This window comes from Oenanthe melanoleuca, chromosome 5, assembly GCF_029582105.1.
Source record: "Oenanthe melanoleuca isolate GR-GAL-2019-014 chromosome 5, OMel1.0, whole genome shotgun sequence".
NCBI lineage: Eukaryota > Metazoa > Chordata > Aves > Passeriformes > Muscicapidae > Oenanthe > Oenanthe melanoleuca.
In genome coordinates, this window is record NC_079339.1 from 57433971 (window position 1) to 57456205 (window position 22235).

General features: G+C 46.1%; 1 protein-coding gene across 1 annotated transcript; it reads left to right on the forward strand.

Annotated features, from left to right (window-relative positions):
* The first annotated feature begins 1662 nt into the window (after nt 1-1662).
* On the forward strand, nt 1663-20916 carry ATG14 (autophagy related 14). The gene is made up of 10 exons (XM_056492522.1): nt 1663-1880; nt 6459-6521; nt 6657-6699; nt 7108-7189; nt 11323-11560; nt 12829-13058; nt 14268-14385; nt 15460-15550; nt 15665-15750; nt 18854-20916. Exons 1-10 carry the CDS (start codon nt 1663-1665, stop codon nt 19161-19163), a joined length of 1479 nt encoding a protein of 492 aa, XP_056348497.1. The 3' UTR covers nt 19164-20916.
* The last annotated feature ends 1319 nt before the right edge of the window (nt 20917-22235 follow it).

Here is a 22235-nt window from a genome sequence, read left to right on the forward strand (position 1 = left end):
CAGTTCCTGCTGAGTCCTTCCCTCCTGAAGGTGTGGCACCTGGCTGGAAACACCACTAGAGGTTGCTCTTAGATGTCTTAAGTGTAACCCAGGCCAAAATCCTCCTCTGTCCTTGCTGGAAAAACTCGGGATGAGCTATGGCTCAACTCAGAACAGGATCTGGCTGGATTGAATTTTGCTGCCACAAAAGTTTATTTCTGATTTGGTGAGGGTGTGACTTCATTTTCTGTATCTGTTATGTGTCTCTCACACGTTTTTATATCTATCTCCCTGCTTCTCTGGAAAAGAGTTTGAAAAACTTTGTGCACTTCCTTATGATAAGCTGGTCTTAGCTGTTATCAGTTTCTCTGTCAAACTGTGGATTTCCACACTCAAATCTATTTTAAACACAGGCTTACTTTTCTGTTTGCTTTCTAATGCTGGAGACTTTCCACAGCCATGGGCTGGACTTTTATTTGCACTGCAGCTGTAGTGACAGCTGATGAGCTTCAGTTAAAATAATCTTTTGTAAGTGAAAACACCCTGGTTTTACTGAGGTGTTGGGGGGGGGGAAAAAGTTTATCTAAGACGAGCCCTCTTCAAGAAGTCATGTTTTCCTTAAGAGCTTGCCACATGATTTCAGTGGTAAAATTAGTGCTCTTTAGAAGTAGGGATAAAGCCTTAGAGATAAGAAATGGGCTCTGTGCCTTTTCACTGAGCTACTGATTAAGTTAATGTTTGTTATGGTAACTCTTGTCTTAAAAACAACAATCTTGGTTCTAGCTCCACAGTGCTGTTCCTGCTAAGTGTTTGATAAGACTGGGAAGGGGGAAAATGTAGGCTGGGAATTGCTCTTAAAAAAAAAAAAAAAAAAAAAAAAGGTAGGGCAATGTTTTGTTGTAGTTGCATTTCTATTGGGAAGGGAATATGGGGATATTGCTTAAGCTATTCTGGCTGCTGTGGACTCTGTCTCCTCTAATTGCTTGGTGTTTCCCACTACAGACAGAAGAGGGAATAGCTTCAAACTGAGAGTAGGTTCATATTAGTTATCAGGAAAAAATTCTTTACTCAGAAGGGGGTGGTGAGGCCCTGAGGGTGCCCAGAGAAGCTGTGGCTGCCCCGTTCCTGCAAGTGTCCAAGGCTGGCTTGGAGCACCCCGGTCTAGTGGAAGGTGTCCCTTTTTTGGTCAGGAACTGGATGATTTTTAAGGTCCCGTTCCTGAGCCAGAGGTGCTGCTCCTTTCTCCTCAACCCCACTTCACCATCTGTATTTAACTCTTCGTCGTCGCCCCACCATGGATGGAGGCTGGGTTGAGGCAACCTTCCCCCCGCGCTGTAAGGATGTACATCGGTATTTGCTACCTGGACAAAGCGATTCGGGTATTATTGTAAATACACAGCCCTGCTTTCATTGGTACTCCCCACAGCAGCGTTACTGACTGGTTACGCTACGGCTACGCGCTGTGAGGCCCCACGAACCGCAATACAACACCCCCATCGCTCCGGGAGCAGGGCAGGTGTGATTCCATTCCTTCTGCAGAAGGAAAAGCGCGCAGTTCCCATTAAAAATCAGGATTTTCGCGGCGGAGCGCGGCCCGGCCCCCGCTCCCGCCCGCCGCCTCAGCGCCCCTTCCCACAATGCCCTGCCCGGCAACAGCGTCCCACGTGACCCGCGGCGCCCAACATGGCGGCTCCCAGCGGCCGCCGGCCGCAGCCCGCGGGGCCGGGCGGGGGCAGCGGCGCCGGGCCCGGGGCTCTGCGGGGCGCCGAGGAGGACGCCGAGGGTCTCTATGTGGCGGTGGAGCGGTGCCCGCTCTGCAACACCACGCGCCGCCGCCTCACCTGCGCCAAGTGCGTGCAGAGCGGCGACTTCGTCTTCTTCGACGGGCGCGACTCGGAGAGGTACCGACGGCGCTGAGGGGGACGGGCCGGGCTCTCGCTGCCCTGCTGCGGGTCACTGCCGGGGGACAGGGCATGGGGGCCGGGTTGTGCCCTTCTCGCTGTCCCGGGGCTCGGGGGGCTCAGGGTGTGGGCGGGGGATCCGCCGGGCCCGACCCGGTGCGAGCCTTGAAATTATAAGAGTTTTAATAATGATAATTAAGGAATCGCCCCAACTTTCACTCAGTATGTCCGTGTCGATGTAGCCACAGAAGCTCCAGGCAGTTCAGGGCACAGAGATCCGTGCACTGTTGTTTTAGATGAGTTACCTATTTTCGTCAACACTCCTCGAAACAGCAGTTTTCTAAATCGCTAAGCAAAATTAGAAGGTGTGTAAAAAAGAAACTAAACACTTTATTGTGCGTATACCATAAAGGTGGGCACCCCTTCCTTTAGCATTACAAAAGAACGTTTGACTCGAGTTAATGGTGTGCCGCCCTGCCCCTGCTGGAGCGCTGGCTCGCTGCGGGCGGCTGGGCGAGTGCTGTGCCCATAAACAAATTTACTCATGCCGTGACTCAGGCGGCTCCTCCATCGCCCCTGTTCGCGGCGTGTCCATCCCAGATTCTTAAAAAGTCTCCGGTGCCGTGTCTGGAATGCTCTGATCCTTGGCTGGCTCCGCGTTCCTGGTGCCTCGATCGCAGCTTCCTTAGCAGCTGTTGGGAGCGATGCCTGCGGCTATTTTGGGAAGGTGGCAGCGTGCGGGGTGGTGGTGTCCTGGCTCCAAAGGCTCCTTGTGTCCCCAGGAACAAGGGGACAGTGGTGGCATTCACCCATCGACATCCACGGGAGTGGAGAAAGGCTGTCATCCAGTGTGAGTCAGCTTGCAGAACTGAGACCTTAGTCTGGCACTGGATGGCTTTCCCGTTTTTAATATAAAAAAGCTGTGTTGTGGAATCACAAACTAGATTTAGCCTTTCTAAGATAGGTGGAAATGTGTAGTTGTGTGAGACTGCTTGGGGAATTCTGCAGATTCTGTTAAAAAGTTGGATATGGAGCTTGGAACATAAACCAAGTTTGGGTTTTTTCCTCTCTCTTTTGCAGCCTTAAATTTTTGGCTAAAGATCAGGTTTAATTATAGAAATTCAACTGTAGCCTTTGTTAGAGTTGAAGCACTGTTGTTCTATATTAACCAAGGCTTAAGAAGTTTCTGCCCATCAGAAAAATGAAGTCATAAAGAAGCAGCTTTAGCCAAAGTACCAGAAGCAGCAGTGTAAGAGAAAACCCTCTTTATCTTCTCACATGAGACAGGATCAGCTTTTCTGTCTGACAGTTGTCACTGCATCCTCCTGAGAAGCTTTCACTGCCCCATTTGTCTGTGGCTGGAAAAGCTCCTGTATATTTATGTTGTGTATTTTAACTGCAAGGATTAAAACTCTCCTTTTTTTTTTTTTTGGTCTTTTTTCCCCCTCCTCTGCCTGCACATCACAGTTCCATCTCTGTTGTATTAACCTGGGGCCTCCCTGCACATTCCATTTCCCCAGGCTTTGTTTCTCCTGCTGCTCAGAACTTTTCCATGAATGAATTGCAGTAGTGCAATTCATTAAAAAATGGTAACTTTATTTTAATGAATTAAAGTAACAGTACACCTCTTTGCATAACACAGTGTTAACAACATAATATCCTCAATGGCTGCAGGAACACTGTAGGGACAAAAGCTTGGCTTTTGAGGATAATTATGTTTAAACTGTGCCTTAAATATTTTGTTTGCATTCTCTAATTAATATTTGGAATGACTGATGTAAGAGTGGGAAAGAGGTCAGTTTTCTTTGCTCCTTGTGGGTGTCTCTGCATTTCTTGTGATGTGAGCCCTGGGAGAGGGGGAGATGTTAGAAATGGTGACCAGGCACATCAGGGCAAAGCCATGCAGGGACAGGTGCAGTGCCCTGGCTGCCTTTCAGCTGGTGTTTACAGCTATCTTATTTATCTGTTTATTTTATGCCTTCTAGTACTACCTGGGTTAATTTTAGATCAGCCACTGCTGGAGGAGTGTCATGACAAGGGCTTTGCTGAGTGGCTCAGTGTGAGAAATTCGAATGTGGAAATGTTTAGGGGCACTTGGGCCTCCCATTTGTCTTTTTGAAGTGTTACAGATGGGGGAAAAGGATCATTATCTTCCTGGTTAAATATAAAGAAACCAAGCATTACTCCTTGTATCCAACAGTGGTTTATTTTTAGAATTTTCTTGTGTATTTTCCTTATATGAAGACAAACAGTTTCATGTTCTAATTATTTCAGAGTTCATGGGACCGTTTTGTGTGCCAATTTTTAGAAGAGCTGCTGTAAAATTGGAAACTTTTCATCAGTCTGGCAAAAATCACACCCCATATCTGTGAGGGGGAGAGACTGAGGAGCTGTTAAGATTAATTACTTAAGGAGAGCTACAATTAAGGATGAGTAGTCCAGAAGTCCTCCAGTAAAACAGTCACTGACATCCTTCTTTTCATGAGTAATGTGTTGTATATTCAAAAGCCAAGCTGGCACCTTGATGTTGGTCTCAGCTCAGAGGTTCTTCCTCCTCCTGGGAGTGTCATCCAGCCTGTCATGTGCATAAATTCTCAGAGTGTGTTTCCCAGACTACTGAATTGCTTTGCTTTGTGTGTCTGCAGATGGCAAAAGCCAAAGACAATGTAATTGTGACATCTGAGCTTGGCTAGTTTCTCCAAGCTATGGGTTATGGTTAGGAATAGTGACTTTTTTCAGGAAGGAAATTATAGTGCCCTCAACTCCTTCAGCATTAATCAACTCCTGGAGATTAGGAAGCCCCTCTCTCTGGTTGCTTCTCTCCGATCATGAACATGTGGAAATAAACCAGGCAACCACAGAAAATCTCACCTTAATGTGATAAGACTTGAGGAAAGAGAAACATTTCACGGGTAATTCAAGATGTTCTCTCCTCTCAGTTTACATTTTATGGGAGTTCCTATAATAATTCATCCCAAGTTTTGTTTCTTCGCCAAATTGAAAGGCTAAAGATATATAAAGCAGAAGGAGTTGCAGGATGCAATGCAATTGAAATCAGAGCTATATAAAGAAATGGAAATGTTTGCTTAGGAGAAGGCTGCTGGAGAAGTTGGTAGGAGCTGCTGAAGCGCGTGGTGAGCTGGAGTTTCTACAGGCTCCCACAAATATTTCTGTCTTCCCTCCTCAGTCAGAACTTAATTTATTCCTGTGTTCTTTGACAGATCATTCAGCTTTTTGCTGATGTGATGGACTGGAATTGGGTAATTCTGTTCAGTCAGCTCTGAAACCAAGAATTGCCAAATTACCCCAGCGCTCTCTCCCTGTGTGGCTGCTGAGCTTTGTGTTTCTGGGCCAGGGGATTTTTGGTGGCAGCCAAAGGTCGGGGTGCACTAGGTGTGCAGTGCTCTGGGGTAAACAGGAGGCTCATGCAGGGCCTTTTGTCATTTCCAGGGTGACTCCTGGGGTGAGGACACACAGGAAGAGGGGACGTGCTGGGCTGAGCAGCTGGGCTCCAGTTGCACCACATTCCTCCAGCTCACGTGTGGCCTCTGGCTTTTGTGCCAAGCACCTGCATTTGGTTTTGGTTTGTTTTGGAAGGAAAACAGATTCTTTTGCATGACTACAGAAGCAGCAGCCAGTGGCTTTGTTGTTCTAATGCTAATGTCATCTGGGAGGGTGGTTACACATGCTCTGAATCCAAAGGTAGTCACCAAGCTTTCGGATTTCAGCACTTGAAGGAAAAAAGTGAAGCATTTTGAAGTTTTACCTGAAATCAAATCCACAGAGTAACAGAGAGGGAAATCCAAGATGTCATCCTGCCAAGGCTTAGTGTATTATTCTTTCTAAATAAAGCTTAAATGTTCATGAAGTAAAGGTAAAATCATAAAACCACATGGTTTGGGTTGGAAGGGATCTTAAGGACCATCTAGTTCCAATCCCTGCCATGGGCAGGGGCACCTTCATGCCCCATCCTGCCTGGCCTTGAACACTTCCAGGGATGGGGCATCTGCAAATATCACAGCTCTGTTAGGATGAAATTGTCAGTTCTATGTGTTGCAGAGGAAATAGAATGAATTGTGGAAAAGTAAGGGGAACAGAACATGACTTCTCTATATTCAAAGGGTGAAAACACGGGAGGTTGAATCCTGAAAAAATTCCTTTTTGGTCAGTTCCCATACCCAAGAATCCAGCTGAAGCAGATTTGGGTCATGGGCTATATGATATAGTACTATTAATTTCTCCAGTGACTGGAGGTTTTTAGAGTACTCAATGTTTTTTGTAACATACAAAATACTGATCTTGCTAAGCTATAAATTTAGAAATAGCAGTAATTTGCTATTTGTTTGATAGTTCAACACTCTGATGTTTCTCCAGCTTAGAGGTTCTGTTGCAATTCCAGTGAGACACATGCTCTAGAATTCTGCAAGAGTTTTACACATTTTGCCATTAACTTCCCAAGATGAAGACATATAGCTGAGGTTTGGAGAATCCCCAAGCTTCAATTTTATTATCTTTCTCAGACAACTTACAGTGCTGTAATTGTGCAGAATATCAATAAAAGAATTTAATCTCTTCCAGGTTTTCAGAAAAGAAAGAAAGGCTGATGCATCTTAAAACCAAACAGAGAGAATTCCAAAAACAGTAAGTTGTATTTTTTAAACTGATATAAAAGCTAAGAGATCTCATAAAAAGAAACTGTCTCTTTTAACACACTGTTGCTGGAGACAGACAGAGTCCAGACAGTCATAAAACTTTCAATCATGTTTTTTCCTCTAGTGTTTTGAAGGCCATGGAAGGGAAAGAAATAACTGATCAGCTGGTGAGTTGCTCCAAGTGTCCCATGGTTTTTAAACTCTCTGAATTCCTAGATCTCATAGTTTAAAGTTACAAGTTTACCCTGAGGGCATTGTGTTGCTTTCCCAAAGAGCCTGTTGTAAGCAAAACTGAAATGGGCTCAGCCAGCAGAGTGTTCTGAGCTGTCTGAATTTTTCATTTCTTACTAGATATTTATTCAATAACTTATTTTACCGATTGACTTTATACTAAGCATTAATTTTGTTTGTGGCATTCTTGTGTGCACAGAACACTGTATGAAATATTTAGTTGTTTGATCCATTCAAGAGCATCCTGCTACTTTTGCACTAAAGCTGCTGGCTTTGTTGTTAATCATTAGTTCAGCGTGTTTGAAGTCATTTGTGCCCTAGAGTTGCTGAATGTTCTTTTTCAGAGATGGAAAATAATGTCTTGCAAGATGAGGATTGAGCAGCTGAAACAGACCATTTGCAAAGAAAATGATGAAATGACAAGACGTGAGTAATGCCTGTGCTTTTGTGATGAGGAAAAACTCCCTGTGCCTTAGAGTGAAAAATCAATTGAGGTGAATTTGAGTGTCAGTTTTTTTTTTAAATGGTGAATTTCCAAACCGTCGCTTCCTAAATCAACCTGAAGGCAAATCTCTGAGTGGATTTTTGCCTTTTTATTGCTTGGGTTTTAATTAGCAAACAGCAGACATTAGTCAGCTGGATGGAGATGGTTTTGCAACAGCTTTAAGAGCAAATGCTTAGCAGCCTGTGACTCTGGCTGTGTCCCTAGAGATGGCTTTATTCAGTGTAGTGTTTCTGATCACTTCCTCTTGATAAAGAGGAGCAAACAGCTCTGCAGCTGTCACAGATTTTGTGAAACTGCTGAATTTTAACCCACACCTGTCTGAAAATCCTACTTGAGCATGAGTCACTGAAATACAGTGTAGGCTCAATTCAGAAATTTCAGTTTTTGAAACCCATTAGATTGTTTTACACTGAATTTGCAGGGTCATTTTTCAGAAGAGAATATGCAGCTCTCCTTACAACCTACATGCAAGAGAAGTAGAGGAAGCATATTCAGAAGGATATTGATTGAATCTGGGATATTTTTATGGCTTGAAATTCAAGAGGAGCCATACAGAGAATGGAAGCAGAGGCATAACCTGAGAAGAGTCATAAAGGATTAGCATGGGCTTGGAGTGAAAAATCAAAAAGGCTGAGATGCAAAATTATTTTCAGTGAATAAGGAGGATGGGTAGTAACAATAATAAATAGATGCTAAAGAAAAGGTGAAGGAGCAGACAAGTGTGTTAGTTAACAGGAAAGAGAGCAAATAACAGGGCAGGGAAGTCTGAAGCATTGCATTCAGTGCTGCCTTTGCATTGTCTTCCTGCAAAGAAAATGGGATCAGCTGCTTAGGTTAGATTTTACATCATGAGAGGTCTGCAGGCTAAGGAAAGGAAACACCTAGCTACACATTAGTTTGCTTATTGAAGCCAAGGAACAAGCTGAGGTGGTCTGTGGAGCCCTTGGGAACCCAAGAGGGAGCGAAGGTGTCAGAGGAAATGAAAACTGTACCTGCTCTCAAAGGGTGCAGGAAGGGAGAACTTCAAAGTGATGACATCCTGCTACAGACCTGGGGGGCTCTGCTGGTCACTGACAGATAAGGTGACTAAAAATAGGCATCACTTGGTTGTGATATTCATGTCAAATCTCTGTTTTGTTATTTATGTCATGATATTCATGTTAAATCAAGCCCTCATCAGGAGATGAAGTGGTGCAGTGGAGGATGAAGCAGAAGCTGCACATAAGTTGGATTTGGGCACTGCCTGAGACTGTCTTGTGAGCAAACAAAATTTGTTCTGTGTGTAACCCCTGCAAGGTCACCACAAAAGGTTAGAAAAGCTGCATTCACAGAGTGGTGACACTGGTCAAGCTGAGGAGGTGAGACAGGTGGAGCTCAGCAGGAGCCAGTTCCTGGCCCAGTTCTCTTCAGTATTTCCCATAATAGCTCAGTAGAATGGAGGATGGAATGGAGGAAGCCAGACTGGATGGTGAAATTACTTCTGTGGAGACCAGGACCAAATTCAAAATCATGCAGATAAATAGCATCATTTGAATGGGACAAAATCAAGGTACACATTGTGGTAAAGAGAAGTATAAACTCAGAATGGGGGATGGGGGTGAGATTTGGCAGGAAGGGATCTGGGGAATTGCAAATTAAATAAAAATTATCAATCTCATACTGCTCCAGAAAGGCTCAGGTCTCTTTCTGGGTTAACTAATATAAGTGCTATATTTAAGATGGAAGCAGTTATCCTGCTGTGCCAGGTGTTGCTGTTGCTTCAGTGCAAGTCTGATGTCCAATTTAAACAATTTAAGAAAGATACAAATCAGCTGGGGAAAGTCTGAGTATTGGAAATGAAACAGAACAGCTAAGAAAATTCATGTTTGGTTTAGAGAAGAGGAAGTTGAAGAAAAACAAGCTTTTCAGTAGGTAGGAGGTGATTGTTATGGAGATTAGATTATGACTTTTTGTCTTTTGCCTGTGAAGAAAGGAGAAGAGGAAATCAATGTGACTTTAAGAAATTAGTCACCTTTTCTCAAAATGCTCTGCTCTGAAGGTGGCAGAGTATTAGGACCAACCAGGGAGTGGAGTTCTCCATTTTCCCACTCTTCTGTGGAATTTATTATCTGCAGCTTTTGCAACTCCTCTTGATTCACAGTGAATTTGATTAGATTTAGCCTAAAAACTGAGTTGATTCTTGCCCAACTAACCTATTGTTAGCTCAGTTGCTTTTGGAGAGAGACCAGAAATGAATTCTAGCTGTGAGTAGCCAACAGATCAGGATCCAACTTGGTCACTTTTAGGCCACGTTAAAAAGTGTGAAAAGGTTGTTTCTCTGCTCTTGGATGTGGCATAGTTTAATTTTCTGAAATAAAAACCATTTCTAGAACACTGGGTTCCTGCTTTTAAAGTTGACTCTCCTGGAGACCTCAATAATTGGTGGTGCTTAAAATAATATTTTAAAATCTGTGTGTTTGCCTTCTTTCTGTGCAGAGCAGTTCAAGGAGACAGGCTTGCAAATACCTGGCAGAGCTCTCTGGGCAGAGATCAGTGTGCCTGGGCTTGCATTTATCAGGCAGTGCAGGTGTGTGGGACACTGTGGTGTCCTGAAATACTGCTGGGGACAGATTTTTGATCACCTCATAAACTGGGTCATGAAGCAGAGGTGCTGTGCAGAGAGCAGGACAGTTGTTTGTGCACTGGGACTGCTAAAGAGGAAACTCTCCCCTACTCCCAAATAATTGCTGCTGGACCTGCAGGGAAGGGAGTTCACTCTGAAAAAATAGCCTTTCAAGTCAAATATGAATGTGAAAATTGAACAGATGGACCTTTTCCTCCTCCTCCTGTCTCCTGTTCTTTTTGCAAAGGGAGAGTTTGGGAATATGAATGTGAGTGTTAATTGATTTTCTGTTGATGTTACAGGACTGCTTAAAGGAAAGGGAATTACAGCTGACACATAGGGATTCTGGTATTGCTCAGAGAAAAGTGGATTTCTCTACTGCTCCTCTAACTGGGGTCACTTGTTTATATTATATAAACCTGAGGATTATTGGTTCTTATCTATCTGCATGGAGAAGCTTTTCTCACCTCCTTTAATTTGGGACTTTGCATCTCCCACATACCAGATCTTCCTTCCTACCAGACACACCATGGATTGCAGTGGATCAGATGACTGGAAATCATTCCTGATGTTCAGAGAGAGCAGCCTCTATGTCTGCAGGGGCAGGCACACTTCAAACTAGGGCACAGGGAGAGTTTTAAACATCTATTTGGGGAGAGCACAAGAAATCTTTTAAAAGACAGAGGTGGCTGACTCTCTGTGGGAGCATTACTGCAACCACCTATTTTATACCTGAATTGGCAGATTATAGGATCATCAAGGTTGCAAAAGACCTCTAAGATCATCAAACCCAGCCTTGGATGCTTCAAGATGCTCTTGCAGGGTATTTTTCCAAGCCCCAGCGTGCCTGATGTGGAGTGAATCCAGGCAATTGCAGCACTTCAGCACATGAGCACAACTCCCATTTTGTGAGTGGAAAGGGAGATAGCCAGCCTTCCCTGTGGGAACAAGGAGCCTGCACTGTTGGGATCCGAGTGCTGTGAGAGCACATCCATGAGTGAAGCCCAAATAACCCACACTAAGAGCAGCAGAGGTGCCAGAAATGGTGAATGAAGATGCTATCTGCACTTGATTTTGGCTGCAAGCAGGGCAGGGCTTTTTTGGCCAGCACGATGCAAACATGTACAGTCAGGCTATTTCTGTCAGGATGATTACCTCAGGAGTTTAATTAAACTGGGAAATCTTGGCTTTTGTGCTCCAAATCCAAAAATAGCTGGGTGAAAGATAGGGAAATAATAATCCCAGTTTCAGTCTCTTTGGAGATCTTCAGAGGAGATTAAAAAGTTGTAGCGCTGAGCAGCTGGAAGATGTTAATAGTTTAGCAGGGTTTTCTGTTTTAAACTGCCACAGATCTTGTTTTCCATAAATATTAATAAAGCTTTTCTCAAGCTTTTCCTGCAAGCACCTCGCAGCTCCTTTTCCAAGGGATAACATCTGCTGCTGTTCTCACAGACACCGAGGGGCTGCTGAGGATTAAAGAGGAGAACCAGAAACATTATCGCAGGGCTCAGAGGCACCAGGAGAAGAAGGAGAAGATCCAGAGGCACAACAGGAAGCTGGGAGACCTGGTGGAGAAGAAAAGCTACGAGCTGAGAACTCAGTACGAGCACCTGGCGAACCTGCGGCGGGCGCACATCCTGGAGCTCACCTCCGTCATCTTCCCCATGGAGGAGGTGAAGACAAGCATGAGGTATGGCAGCCTTGTCCTTCTGGGATCAGTTTGCTTGGCTTTAGGCACCCAGGAGGGAGTTGTGTCTAAGGTAGGTGGTCTGGTGTAAAGGGGTGGTGTTTTGCACCACTTCATTAGTGGTTTGTCTGAAGTTTCTTCTGTCTTCACTCAGAGCCAGGATTAAAAAACGTGAAGGAAATGAATTTTCTCATGTTCGGGCTTGGTTGTTTATTAAATTGTATCTAAAGTACAGAAAGTTCAGCAAGACTTCTAGCCACCAGCTAGAAGTGAGCAAAATGGAGGTGAACCCTGCTAGCTACAAGGTCTTTTAAACAGTCCAATAGAGAATTAACACCTATATTATTTATACTTTTGACCCAATAACCAAACTCCTATGACTCTCAGTGCAGCACTAACTGTCCAGCCAGAAACTACTGCCTGAAACCATGAAGAAGGAAGATGAACACCAAAAGGGACACCATCCAAAACCCTCCATCTTGTCCCATAGCTATTTCTATATTAAAAAAACCTCACATTTAAACCATGTGAAAGCACACAATTCTATTTAACTACACACCCATGATTTTAACTCCATCACTCAAATTTGGAAGCTTCTCCAAGGCCTTAGGTCAAAAGCAGTGTTCTTCTGGGAGTCAGTGCCAGAAAGCACAGAAAGCTCAAAAATCCCAGGCTTCTGAGATCCAGCAGTCTGGCTCCCTTAGGGTCTCTGGGGAGGAGGAGGAGTTGTGTTCTCCCCAACAGATAGAGGTCCAGGACAAAAGAATCTCAATCTGGAAGTGCTTGAATCTCCTCTGAGAGATCTGAGCTGCATGTCCAGTGTTAAACTTCCTTAAAATATGGATTCCCCATGCTTGGAAGTGTTCAGGGCCAGGCTGGACAGGGGTTGGAGCAGCCTGGTCTAGTTGAAGGTGTCCCTGCCCATGGCAGGGGTGGAGTGAGATGGTCTGTAAGGCCCCTTCCAACCCAAACCTAGGATTCTACATAAACAGGTAATTTAAAATCCCAGAGAAAATGGAAATAGTTGTGGGAATAAGGAGTTGTGCAGAAGTGGTCTCTAAGGTCCTCTCCAACCCAAACCACTCTTGGATTCTACAAAAAGAGTCAATCAAAAACCCCAGAACAAATGAAAATACTTTTGGCACTGAGGACTTTGACAGGAGCGTTCCTACAAGCATTTTGCTGTGAGTGAAGTCTGGCTCAGTACCTGCCAAGTGTGTGTTAGATTCCCTTTCCAACCACTTCTTTTCAACCCCTTCTGGGCCCTGCAGGGACCCTGCAGATGTGTCCTCAGAGAGTGACAATGCCATGACCTCCAGCACTGTGAGCAAGCTGGCAGAAGCACGGAGAACCACGTACCTGTCCGGGAGGTGGGTGTGTGACGACCACAACGGGGACACCAGCATCAGCATCACGGGGCCCTGGATCATCCTGCCCAACAATGGGGACTACTCTGCTTACTACAGCTGGGTGGAGGAGAAGAAGACTACACAGGGACCTGGTAAGGGCCAAGGCCTGGTTTTAGGCAGCTGGGACACTCCAGGAGCTTTGGGTGCCTGTCTTGGTTTGAAGGACAGGTGTCTGCCAATAAAGGCAGGAGCTTCTCTTTGAAATGAAGAATGCAAACCCCCTCCCTCCAAATTATTATTATAATTTTGAAATTAAGGGGCTCTCAGGCAAAGATATGGGAATTAGGAATAACAGTTCTTTACTAGGAAAATTAAAATAGAAATGCAGTATTACAAAGAGCAATCCCAAATCCTGCCAGAGTCAGAATCCAAGCTGACACCCATCAGTCAGTCAGGGTGTTGGCACAGTCCCATTCAATGGTGGCTGCATCCTCCTGCAGGGGCAGATGTGGTTCAGTTGGAGCAGTGCTCCTGGAGAAGGTGCAGTTTCCTCTGAAGCTCCAGGGATGATGTGGAAAGGTCTGGTTTTCCTCTGGAATCCAGTGGAAAGAAGGTGCCTTGGTGTCCAAAATGTCAGTTTTTATCTGGGTAGGAAAGGCTTGGCTCCTCCCCTGGCTGGAGCATCTCCCAGTGGGATGATGGAATTTTATCAGTCATGCCCTGGGACTCAATGGCCATTAACAGGAGATATCTCCTGGAGGGAGGATGGGCTGTGGGAAGATAAAGATGATTGCCCAGCTGATTTAAAGATGGCCCATGAGCAGATAATGTGTGCCAGGAGATCAGGGGCACTGCCCCACCCAGCTTCAACAGATGGTGATAGAATAGACACTAATGGCCACATCAACCCAACACAGTGCCAGCAGGCCTGGTTCATTTATTCTCACCCCAAGCCAGAAATAAATACCAAAATAGGGATTTTAGGAGAAGATTCCTTGCCCAGTTGGAACTAGGTGGTCTTTAAGGTCCCTTCCAACCCAAACTATTCTGTGATTTTGTGATTAGTCTGCTGAAATCTTCCTTTGCATGAAATGCTCACTGGGATACACAGCACAGTGAAGTAGACTAAGTTAATTATTCACAGTTTTGACACAGTTCACATGTCATCATCTTAACAGGAATTCCAAGAATTACTATTTTCTTCCAACTTCTGACAGATTTCACTGGAAATGATTGCTAGATTCAGGCTGTTCTTCATACTTAGAAATGACATATTCCAGAGTAGATTCCAGGAACATATTAACACACCCACCAAGGCTTCATTTAAAACAAAGATTTCATGTTGTTTTTATTTCTTTCAGATATGGAACATAATAACCCTGCTCATACCATCAGTGCTGCATTGTGCTATGCAACTCAGCTTGTTAACACTTTGTCTCTCATACTTGATGTAAATCTGCCCAAGAAGCTCTGCAACAGGCAAGTCAAAACACAGCAGGGGAATCAATGACCTTAGATCAGTTTGGTCTGATGAACTAAGTCTTGATCTGGAACAGCTTTTGATAACATAGGTGGCTCATGGATTTTTGAGGGGAGGGCTAGCAGGATTTTAGATCACAGTTAACCTCCTTCCTTTTTTACTTCCTGTGAGGAAGTAAAAGTTTCAACCCTCACAGTTGAAAATAACACCTCTCTAATTGACATATTCAGCATCCTCAAATGTGAGATGAAATATGGCAGTGCATGGATGGCACTTTTCATTTTACTGGAACCCACTGTGCTTCACAAGATCCCAGCAGCTCTGGAACAGCTCTGCTGCCTGCTGTGCTGTAGGAAAAGTGCTGTAATATGGCATGGCAGCAGAGTAATTCCCAGTGGGATAGAACAGCCATGGGGAACACACCTAGGAGTGCACTGCATAAACCCCATTTGGGATGAAGAGCACTGTTAGGATTTTTGTGTCTGTGTGGAGCAGACAGAAGGAGCTGCAGGCCTGGTCAGACTCCCAGGGGTCCCAAATGTGCTGCTGAGATTCTTTTAAGTGTTTTTAAATAGTGGTTGTCAAAGTGAGGGCACAAAAGTTGTGTAGGGTTTCAGCTTTTTCCCACCCCATGGCTGGGGGGTTGGAACCAGATGGTCTTGAAGGTCCCTTCCAACCCAAACCATTTTGTGATTCTTTGATTTTGTTTGGGTGTTCAGCCCTCAAAGAAGGAAAAGGTTGGGAACAGGGATGCAAGATTTTAAAGGAGGTCTGAAACAGTTTGGCTGTGGTGGATCTGAGTTCCCTACAGTTCACACCACCTGTCCTGTGGAAACTGGTGAGGCCAGGGCAAGCAGAGCTTGTTGATAAAATGCTCACAGTCCAGCTAGGTTTAAAATTAATCTCCTGAGTGCTCTAAAACTGGCTGTAGACTTTGAACAAGTGCTCACTGCAAGGATTTTTACTCTAGGGTTTGTTAGGAAGCCAGGGCAGGGAATGCTGATGCTTCCAGTGAGTGTATTTTCACAGCTTTTTGCTTTCTGTGTATTTTTGCGTGTGTGGTGTTTTAACAGTGAATTCTGTGGAGAGAATCTCAGCAGACACAGGTTCACACGGGCAGTGAAGAAGCTGAATGCTAATATCCTTCACCTCTGCTTCTCTCAGGTAGGGGGCATGCACATTTGATATCTTTAAATAGATTTTTAAATATCAACTGTGCCTGCTGGTTTCCTTCAGGACCTGATCATGTTTGTTTTTCTTTTCCCTTCCCCATGTCAGCATGTAAATTTAGATCTGTTGCACCCCCTGCATACCCTCAGGAACCTCATGTACCTGGTCAGCCCAGACACTGAGAACTTGGGCAGGTAAGAAAAGCAAAATATGAACTCCCCTGTGGCTGAATCCCTTTGGAATTTATGCCTTTGCCTTGTTACTTATGGGGGAAATTCCCTTCTGTTGTGCCCACAGATCATTCCTCAGCACAGAAATCAGGGTAATTTCAGGAGGAGGCAAGACTGGACAGAAAAAGGGGCTCCTGAGCAGGGAATTAAATTTCATAGATGTGTGTTTGCTGTGCTTGTGCCATGACAGGCTCAGCTGGAGGCTTTGCAGCTGATGATGGACTTATTTCCCCTACACCCAGGAGCAGGAACTCCTTTCCTGCAGGGAGCAGCAGCACAAATGCCAGGGAGCTTTGCCGTGCTCCAAGTGTGACCCTGCCCATGCCTTGCCAACATGCAAATACCTGAGAGCATCCAGTAACACAAACCCTGAAAAGAATCCCAGGCAAACCTTTCCCAAAATACTTCCAGTCAATGAACTGCCTAGACCAAAGTTGACCCTTTAAATAATACTCATTTATATGTAAATTAAGATTAATAACAAATGTTCTCTTAACTTAGAACATGATGAAAAGAACGTCAGTTCTGGCTTGCATGCACCAGCTTTAATAATTTATTAATTTTTTGGTTTTAAGTTAAATATAAGAAAGCAAACAACACTGATTTCCCCATTGGAATAACCCAGACACAAGTCACTTGTGCCCAAGACTGTCTGCAAATATTTGTTTGATGTGCCTGGTGTTTTATTCCCCCCTTAAACACAGTAATGTTCTGAAATCTGCTTTTGTGCTTTGTTCTCTTGTATGGATCTGGTTTTATTCAAAAACCTGCAGTGCCACAAAGAGGAGCTGCCTGTTCCCATCTCCTTGTGCTGTCTGGCTATATCCCTGCTGATTCAGCCCAGAGACGTGGGGAGCCACATCTTTGTAAAAGATTTTGGAAAAAAATCTGTGCTTGCTGTCTGCCTGAAAATAGAGTGCTGGCAATACCCAGAGAGTGGAGAGCTGTGTCCTCAAAGGAAAGCAGCTGCTCTAAAAGGTGCAGGGGCTGCAGTGGGCACTGTGCAAGTGTCACAGAGCTCCACATGCATCAGCTGGGTCCAGAGAGTAAAAAAAAGGGTTACAGGAGAGTTGGATAAAATACCCACCAGGCTGCTGAATGGCTTTACAGACACCACTGGGAGCAAAGAGTCTGAGCTGGTTGAAATGAGGCACATGCATTTAGCAGAGCCATTAATTACCCACAGGAATGAAGGTGGGGATTCTGTTTCCTTCTGTCATCCTCTGGAGGCTGGATGAGTTTCTGGAATGGATGCTGTCATCAGGCAGGAGTTGCTGGGCTCAGACAGGGAGAGCGGGCGGGACGCAGTGGCCTTTGTTGGAGAGGAGGTCACTGGAGATGATCTAATGGTCCCTTCTGGCCTCAACCCTGATGACTCCTTCTTGTGCTGCCTTGTTAAGCAAACGGCTTTGCCAGGAGGCAGCACTCCCATTCCTTTCCAGATTATGAAAGAGAAGTGTTTGCCTTTAATTTCTCAGCTGGCTGCAAAGTTTGCAGCAAGCAGCTCTCTTTGTTTTCCTTTAGATACCTAAGCCTGTGGTTGCCTGACAATCTCCTTTATATGCTGCTGTTTTCATGTGCTTATAATTTTACCAACCTTTAATTATCTGGATTAATATTTCCCATGACAAATCATTGCTTTAGACTCTTTCTCCCACTAAGGCTGGATAAACTCTTGCCTGTGTTAACTGGTTACTGTGTTTAATGGTTGGACTCAGTGATCTTGGGGGTCTTTTCCAGCCTAATGATTCCATCAAATTCTTGCTCATGTTCATGGGGCAGTTTTGTGGCTGGGAGTGAACTCTGTCAGGGACACTGCTTGCTGTGGGGAATCTGCCTTTTTCCATGGAATCCAGGCAGCCCAAAGCAGTGGGACTGGGCAGGATGCAATCACTTCTCCCACCAGGCAGTGGCAGCAGGGAACTCTGAGTCACAGCAGCAGTGGGACCCTGCAGGACCGTGGAGATCCAGCCCATGGATCAGAGCAGAGCCAGTGCCCACGGCTGCAGCATCTCCCTGCCCAGGAAGGGCTGAGGGAGCTGGGGATGCTCAGCTGAAAGGGGCCCCCAGCCCTGTGTGCCCCTGTCTGCAGGGAGGGCTCAGAGATTGACCAGGCACTGCTCTGGGGGCCCAGCAATGGCACCAGAGGAATGAGCAGGAACTGCTGCCCACAAGGTCCACCTGAACATGAGGAAGAACTTCCCTGTGCAATGACTGAGCCCTGAGACCAGAGAGGGTGTGGAGTCTCCCTCACTGGGATATTCCAGAGCCATCTGGACACAATCCTGTGCCATGTGCTGACCCAGCTGGAGCAGGAAGATTGGACCAGATGAGCCCCTGTGGTGACTTCCAATCTGACCCACTCCATGTTTCTGTGTGGCTGGGTTTGGAGTGTCCCCAGGGGAGACCCTCAGCCTCTCTGGCAGCCTGTTCCAGTGTCTGGCCAACCTCAGAGTGAGAAAGAGGTTGAGGTGTGGCTCAGGGCAGAGTGGGAAGTCTCCACTGGTGAGTTGTGCCAGACCTGTGAGTTGCAGGATACATCCTGACAGAGCTGAGCTCTCTTGGCCTGGTGTTAAAGCTGCTCCACATCAAGCCAAGATTCCCACCAGTGGAGCCCTGAGTTATCACCAGTAGCTTTCCCTGTTGTGTGTGTGTTTCTCTATCCCACTGTTCCTGCTCCCTGGTCTGGAACCCTGTCCCTTCCTCTGCCAAGTGTTACATCTGTGCTGACACAAAGCTCCCTCTGCCATATGACTTTTTCAGCTCCCTGTAGAGCTAGACTAGCCACAGAGACACTTCTACCAAACTGAATAAAATTTTTAGAGCTGTGCAAATAAACCCTGACAGGGCAAGTTGGACCCTCAGGTCCCCATTGCCACATATGCACAGATAATCCATGAATTGCAAAGCCCCATTCAATGGGATGCGTTGGTCCTAAAACTCAGCCTCAGATATTACCAGTTCTAAGAATTCTGCATGGGCAGGGGTCCAGTCACAGGTCTAACTGATGATGAGGGCAGGGCTGGGAGGACACAGGGAGTGACGATGGCACCGTGTCCCCACGCAGGTCGGGCCCCTTCGAGATCAGCGCCGACCTGGAGGACTCGATGGAGTTCGTGGAGCCCAGCGCGGCGGGCGAGACGGACGAGAGCGGCGACGAGCGCGTGAGCGACGAGGAGACGGACCTGGGCACGGACTGGGAGAACCTGCCCAGCCCCAGGTTCTGTGACATCCCCTCGCAGCAGGTGGAGATGCTGCAGAGCCAGAGCAGCCAGGTGTCCCAGCCCATCGCCAGCAGCAGCAGCGCGGGCGGGATGATCTCGTCGGCCGCCGCCTCCGTCACCTCGTGGCTCAAAGCCTACACTGGGCACCGCTAGCCCTCCCTGGCCCTGCTCTAGTCAACCTTCACCTGTTCAGTTAAGCAGTGCCTGGAACAAAGGAAAGGTCAGACTTGTGTTTTGTAAACCGGAGAAAACCTTTTTATTTACCCAAGATGACTGTGACGGCCCCGTTTTGTAAATGAGCTCCGTGCTCCCCCGAGAGGGCACTTTGTGTCTTGGTTCTGTCTGCTCCAGGATTGCTAAAGGCCCAGCAACCTCCAGCTCTACTTTCTGAAGAAGCAGATTTCGGAGTGTTTGGATCAGGGAGAGCGCAGGGAAGGCTGCTCAGGGCACGGTCTGGACAGTGGTGCAAATGCAGTTCCCACTTTCTTAACTCCTTACAGGGTTTTCCTTTGTGTGTGTGTGTGTTTTAAATCTGTCTTGCATAATGCAAAAATGCGTATTTCTAAATTTTTTTCATTCAGGACATGAAAATTATGCATTTTTAACATGTTTTCTAATCTCTGTTGCCATATTTTTAATACAAATGATCAGCATGGACAGGGAATTCACACAGCAAATTGCTCTCGGTTTAGATTTGGTTGTGAATCTTTACCCAGTTTTGCCATAGAAAACTGGCTTGTTTCATGCTGTTTCCACTGGTAGGTGTAGAAGTTTTGTGTTGTGCTGAGGCACACAGGCTCTGTACTCTTAATACCATACACCAAAGAAACACTGGACGTTCTCTTGCTAGGCCCACATTCGATGCTGATACAGAATTGCATTGTTGCAATAATATCCATCGGTTACCACACCATGTTGCCACTTTTTAGCATTAGAAAAACCTCATTTCAAGCCAGTTTGGTGAAATCACATGCTCTCCACACTACATGTGTTTTTAACCCTATTTTCTTGTATGTTCATGGTGGGGTTTGTTGTTTACTGACTGCCAAGAAGTTGGTTTGGTTTCCCTGGCACAGCTGGCTGGTGGAACCCCAGGAGGTGGGTGATGAGTGACCTAGTGAGCAAGGGCTCCTCCTCTTCCTCTGCCTTGCAGGAAGGGGCACCCACGGGTGGTTTGCTCAGCAGAGCTTCCAACGTTTACATTAGAGCTGGGGCAGTTCCTGCACAGGGCAGCCAAGGGAAGAGCCTCCTGCCCTCCCTCCACGAGGGAGGATTTCTGCACTGCCCCGCAGCTCGTGGGGACACAGCTCCCAAGGAGGATGTGGTGACAGAGGCCACATCCCTGCCCCATCCCAGCCCCAGGGCTGGCTTTCCCAGCCACCTCACAGGGTGTTTTGTGGTGGATTTCTCTGTTCCTCTCCAGGCTGTCCCCACCCAGGAGGGGTGGGAAGCCAGGTGTGGCAGTGTCACCCGTGTGCCCCATGCCCGGGGCCTGGCTGAGCTTTGTGCCACCCACCCCTCCATGGCAGCTGCTTCTCTTTTGCCCTGAGCTTGGGCATCTCTTGTCAGCAGTTTCTTCTAATTTTCCTTTTTTATTTTTTTTTTTAAACCAAAGACCCCAACCGTGCACGTTGTCAGACAACACCTCCCTCGCTCCTGCCGCTCCCCTGCTCTGAGAGTTGTGTTTGTTTTAGGAGAACAGCCAGGCCCTGGCTGCTGCAGCCTGATGGGGGCTGGCAGCAGTGTCCCCAGCCCTGCTGCCAGGCTGAGCCCAGGGCTTTGGGCTCTGTTGGCTCACAGCACTTTAGCACTCACAGCTCTGAGCAACCAGCACACGCCAGTATTGGAAACTGGGCTCACAGCCCAGCCCTTCTGCTTCCCTGTGGATTTTGCACTGGACCCGCCATCTAAATACCTTTTTTTGGTTGTTTTTTAATAGGCATTTCAGTCTCTTCTTCATTGCTGCCTTTGTGCTTTGGGCCCCAGAAGGTCAGGCCATGACTCAGCTTCGAGCACTGTCACTGAACTTAGGGAAAGAAAATCCAACACAATAACTTTTCTAAGCCATATACTTCCTATCCACGTTTTCCAGAATAATTTATTTGCAACCCTGTCATACTCTGAGAGTGCACAAGGGCACCCTGAGGGTGTTCAAATGTGTTGGGGTGGGGCTTTTCATGGAACCTTTTTTTTGTAACAGAACACAAGGTTGTGGTGGTTTTTTTAAGTGTTTTGCACATGTGTAGCTGAGAAAGAATTGTTTGTGTCCAAACCTTGAGTGCAATCAGCAGGATTCATTTCCCAGGTTGTTTGGGGGGGTGGGGGAGGGAGGGCAGGAATATCTGTAATTATAGATATTTGAAGGCAGCCAGCTGAGAGTTTACAGAATATTTTGTGTAGCATGAACACAGGAAGTTCAGTTGGGTTCTGGTCATGACCAGTGACCTGGGGTGGCCAATTTGGGCTGCCAAGGAAGAGCCTGATTTCGGGGGCCCAGCCCTGTGCCGAAAATCAGGTGCCTGTGCAGGGTCTCAGGTGGGACACCCAGGGTGGATTTTTCACCTGGGGAAACTCATGACCCCTCTCTTGCAACTTCCAGACTTAAGATGTAACTAAACACAAATGGTTTTGATTTTTTTTGTTGTTTTTTTTTCATTTTGTTTTTTTTTTTCTTCTAAATTTTATTGTATTATTGCAATAAATCTTTAACAGTAATTTTTTTAAAGTTATATATTTATGACTGTTACTTCTGTGTGGTTTGTTTTTCACCGTGCTGGGCAAAGTACACAAGAATTTCCAGCCTTCAAAGCATCACAGGGACCAGACCTGTTACAGTGCAATCAGTTGTACAGCGGTGGAAGAAGCAATACCCATTCTAAAAAAATACTCTTACATAAAATAACTGCATCTCCATGGGAGCAGGGGTGGAGTCCTGCACAGCACACACACACACACATCCCTCTATGTACATGTAAACGGATAAACCTCTGGGGTGAGCCTGGCTCGGGGCTGCTCCTGTGCTGGGGGAAGTTTCTGCAGGTGCTGAATTCCTTCTGCATGCAAAGGCTCCTTGTTACAAGCTCGTTTCAGGATGCAGGAAGGTGTCTGTTGAAGGATGGAGTTATTAAAGTGAAGCAGTGGCAGAGTGTAGGGATGGGAAAGGGCTGAGCAGGCTCTGCTGGAGGAAGGAGGAGAAACAACCCTCCCCCTCCATTTTCTGTGGCA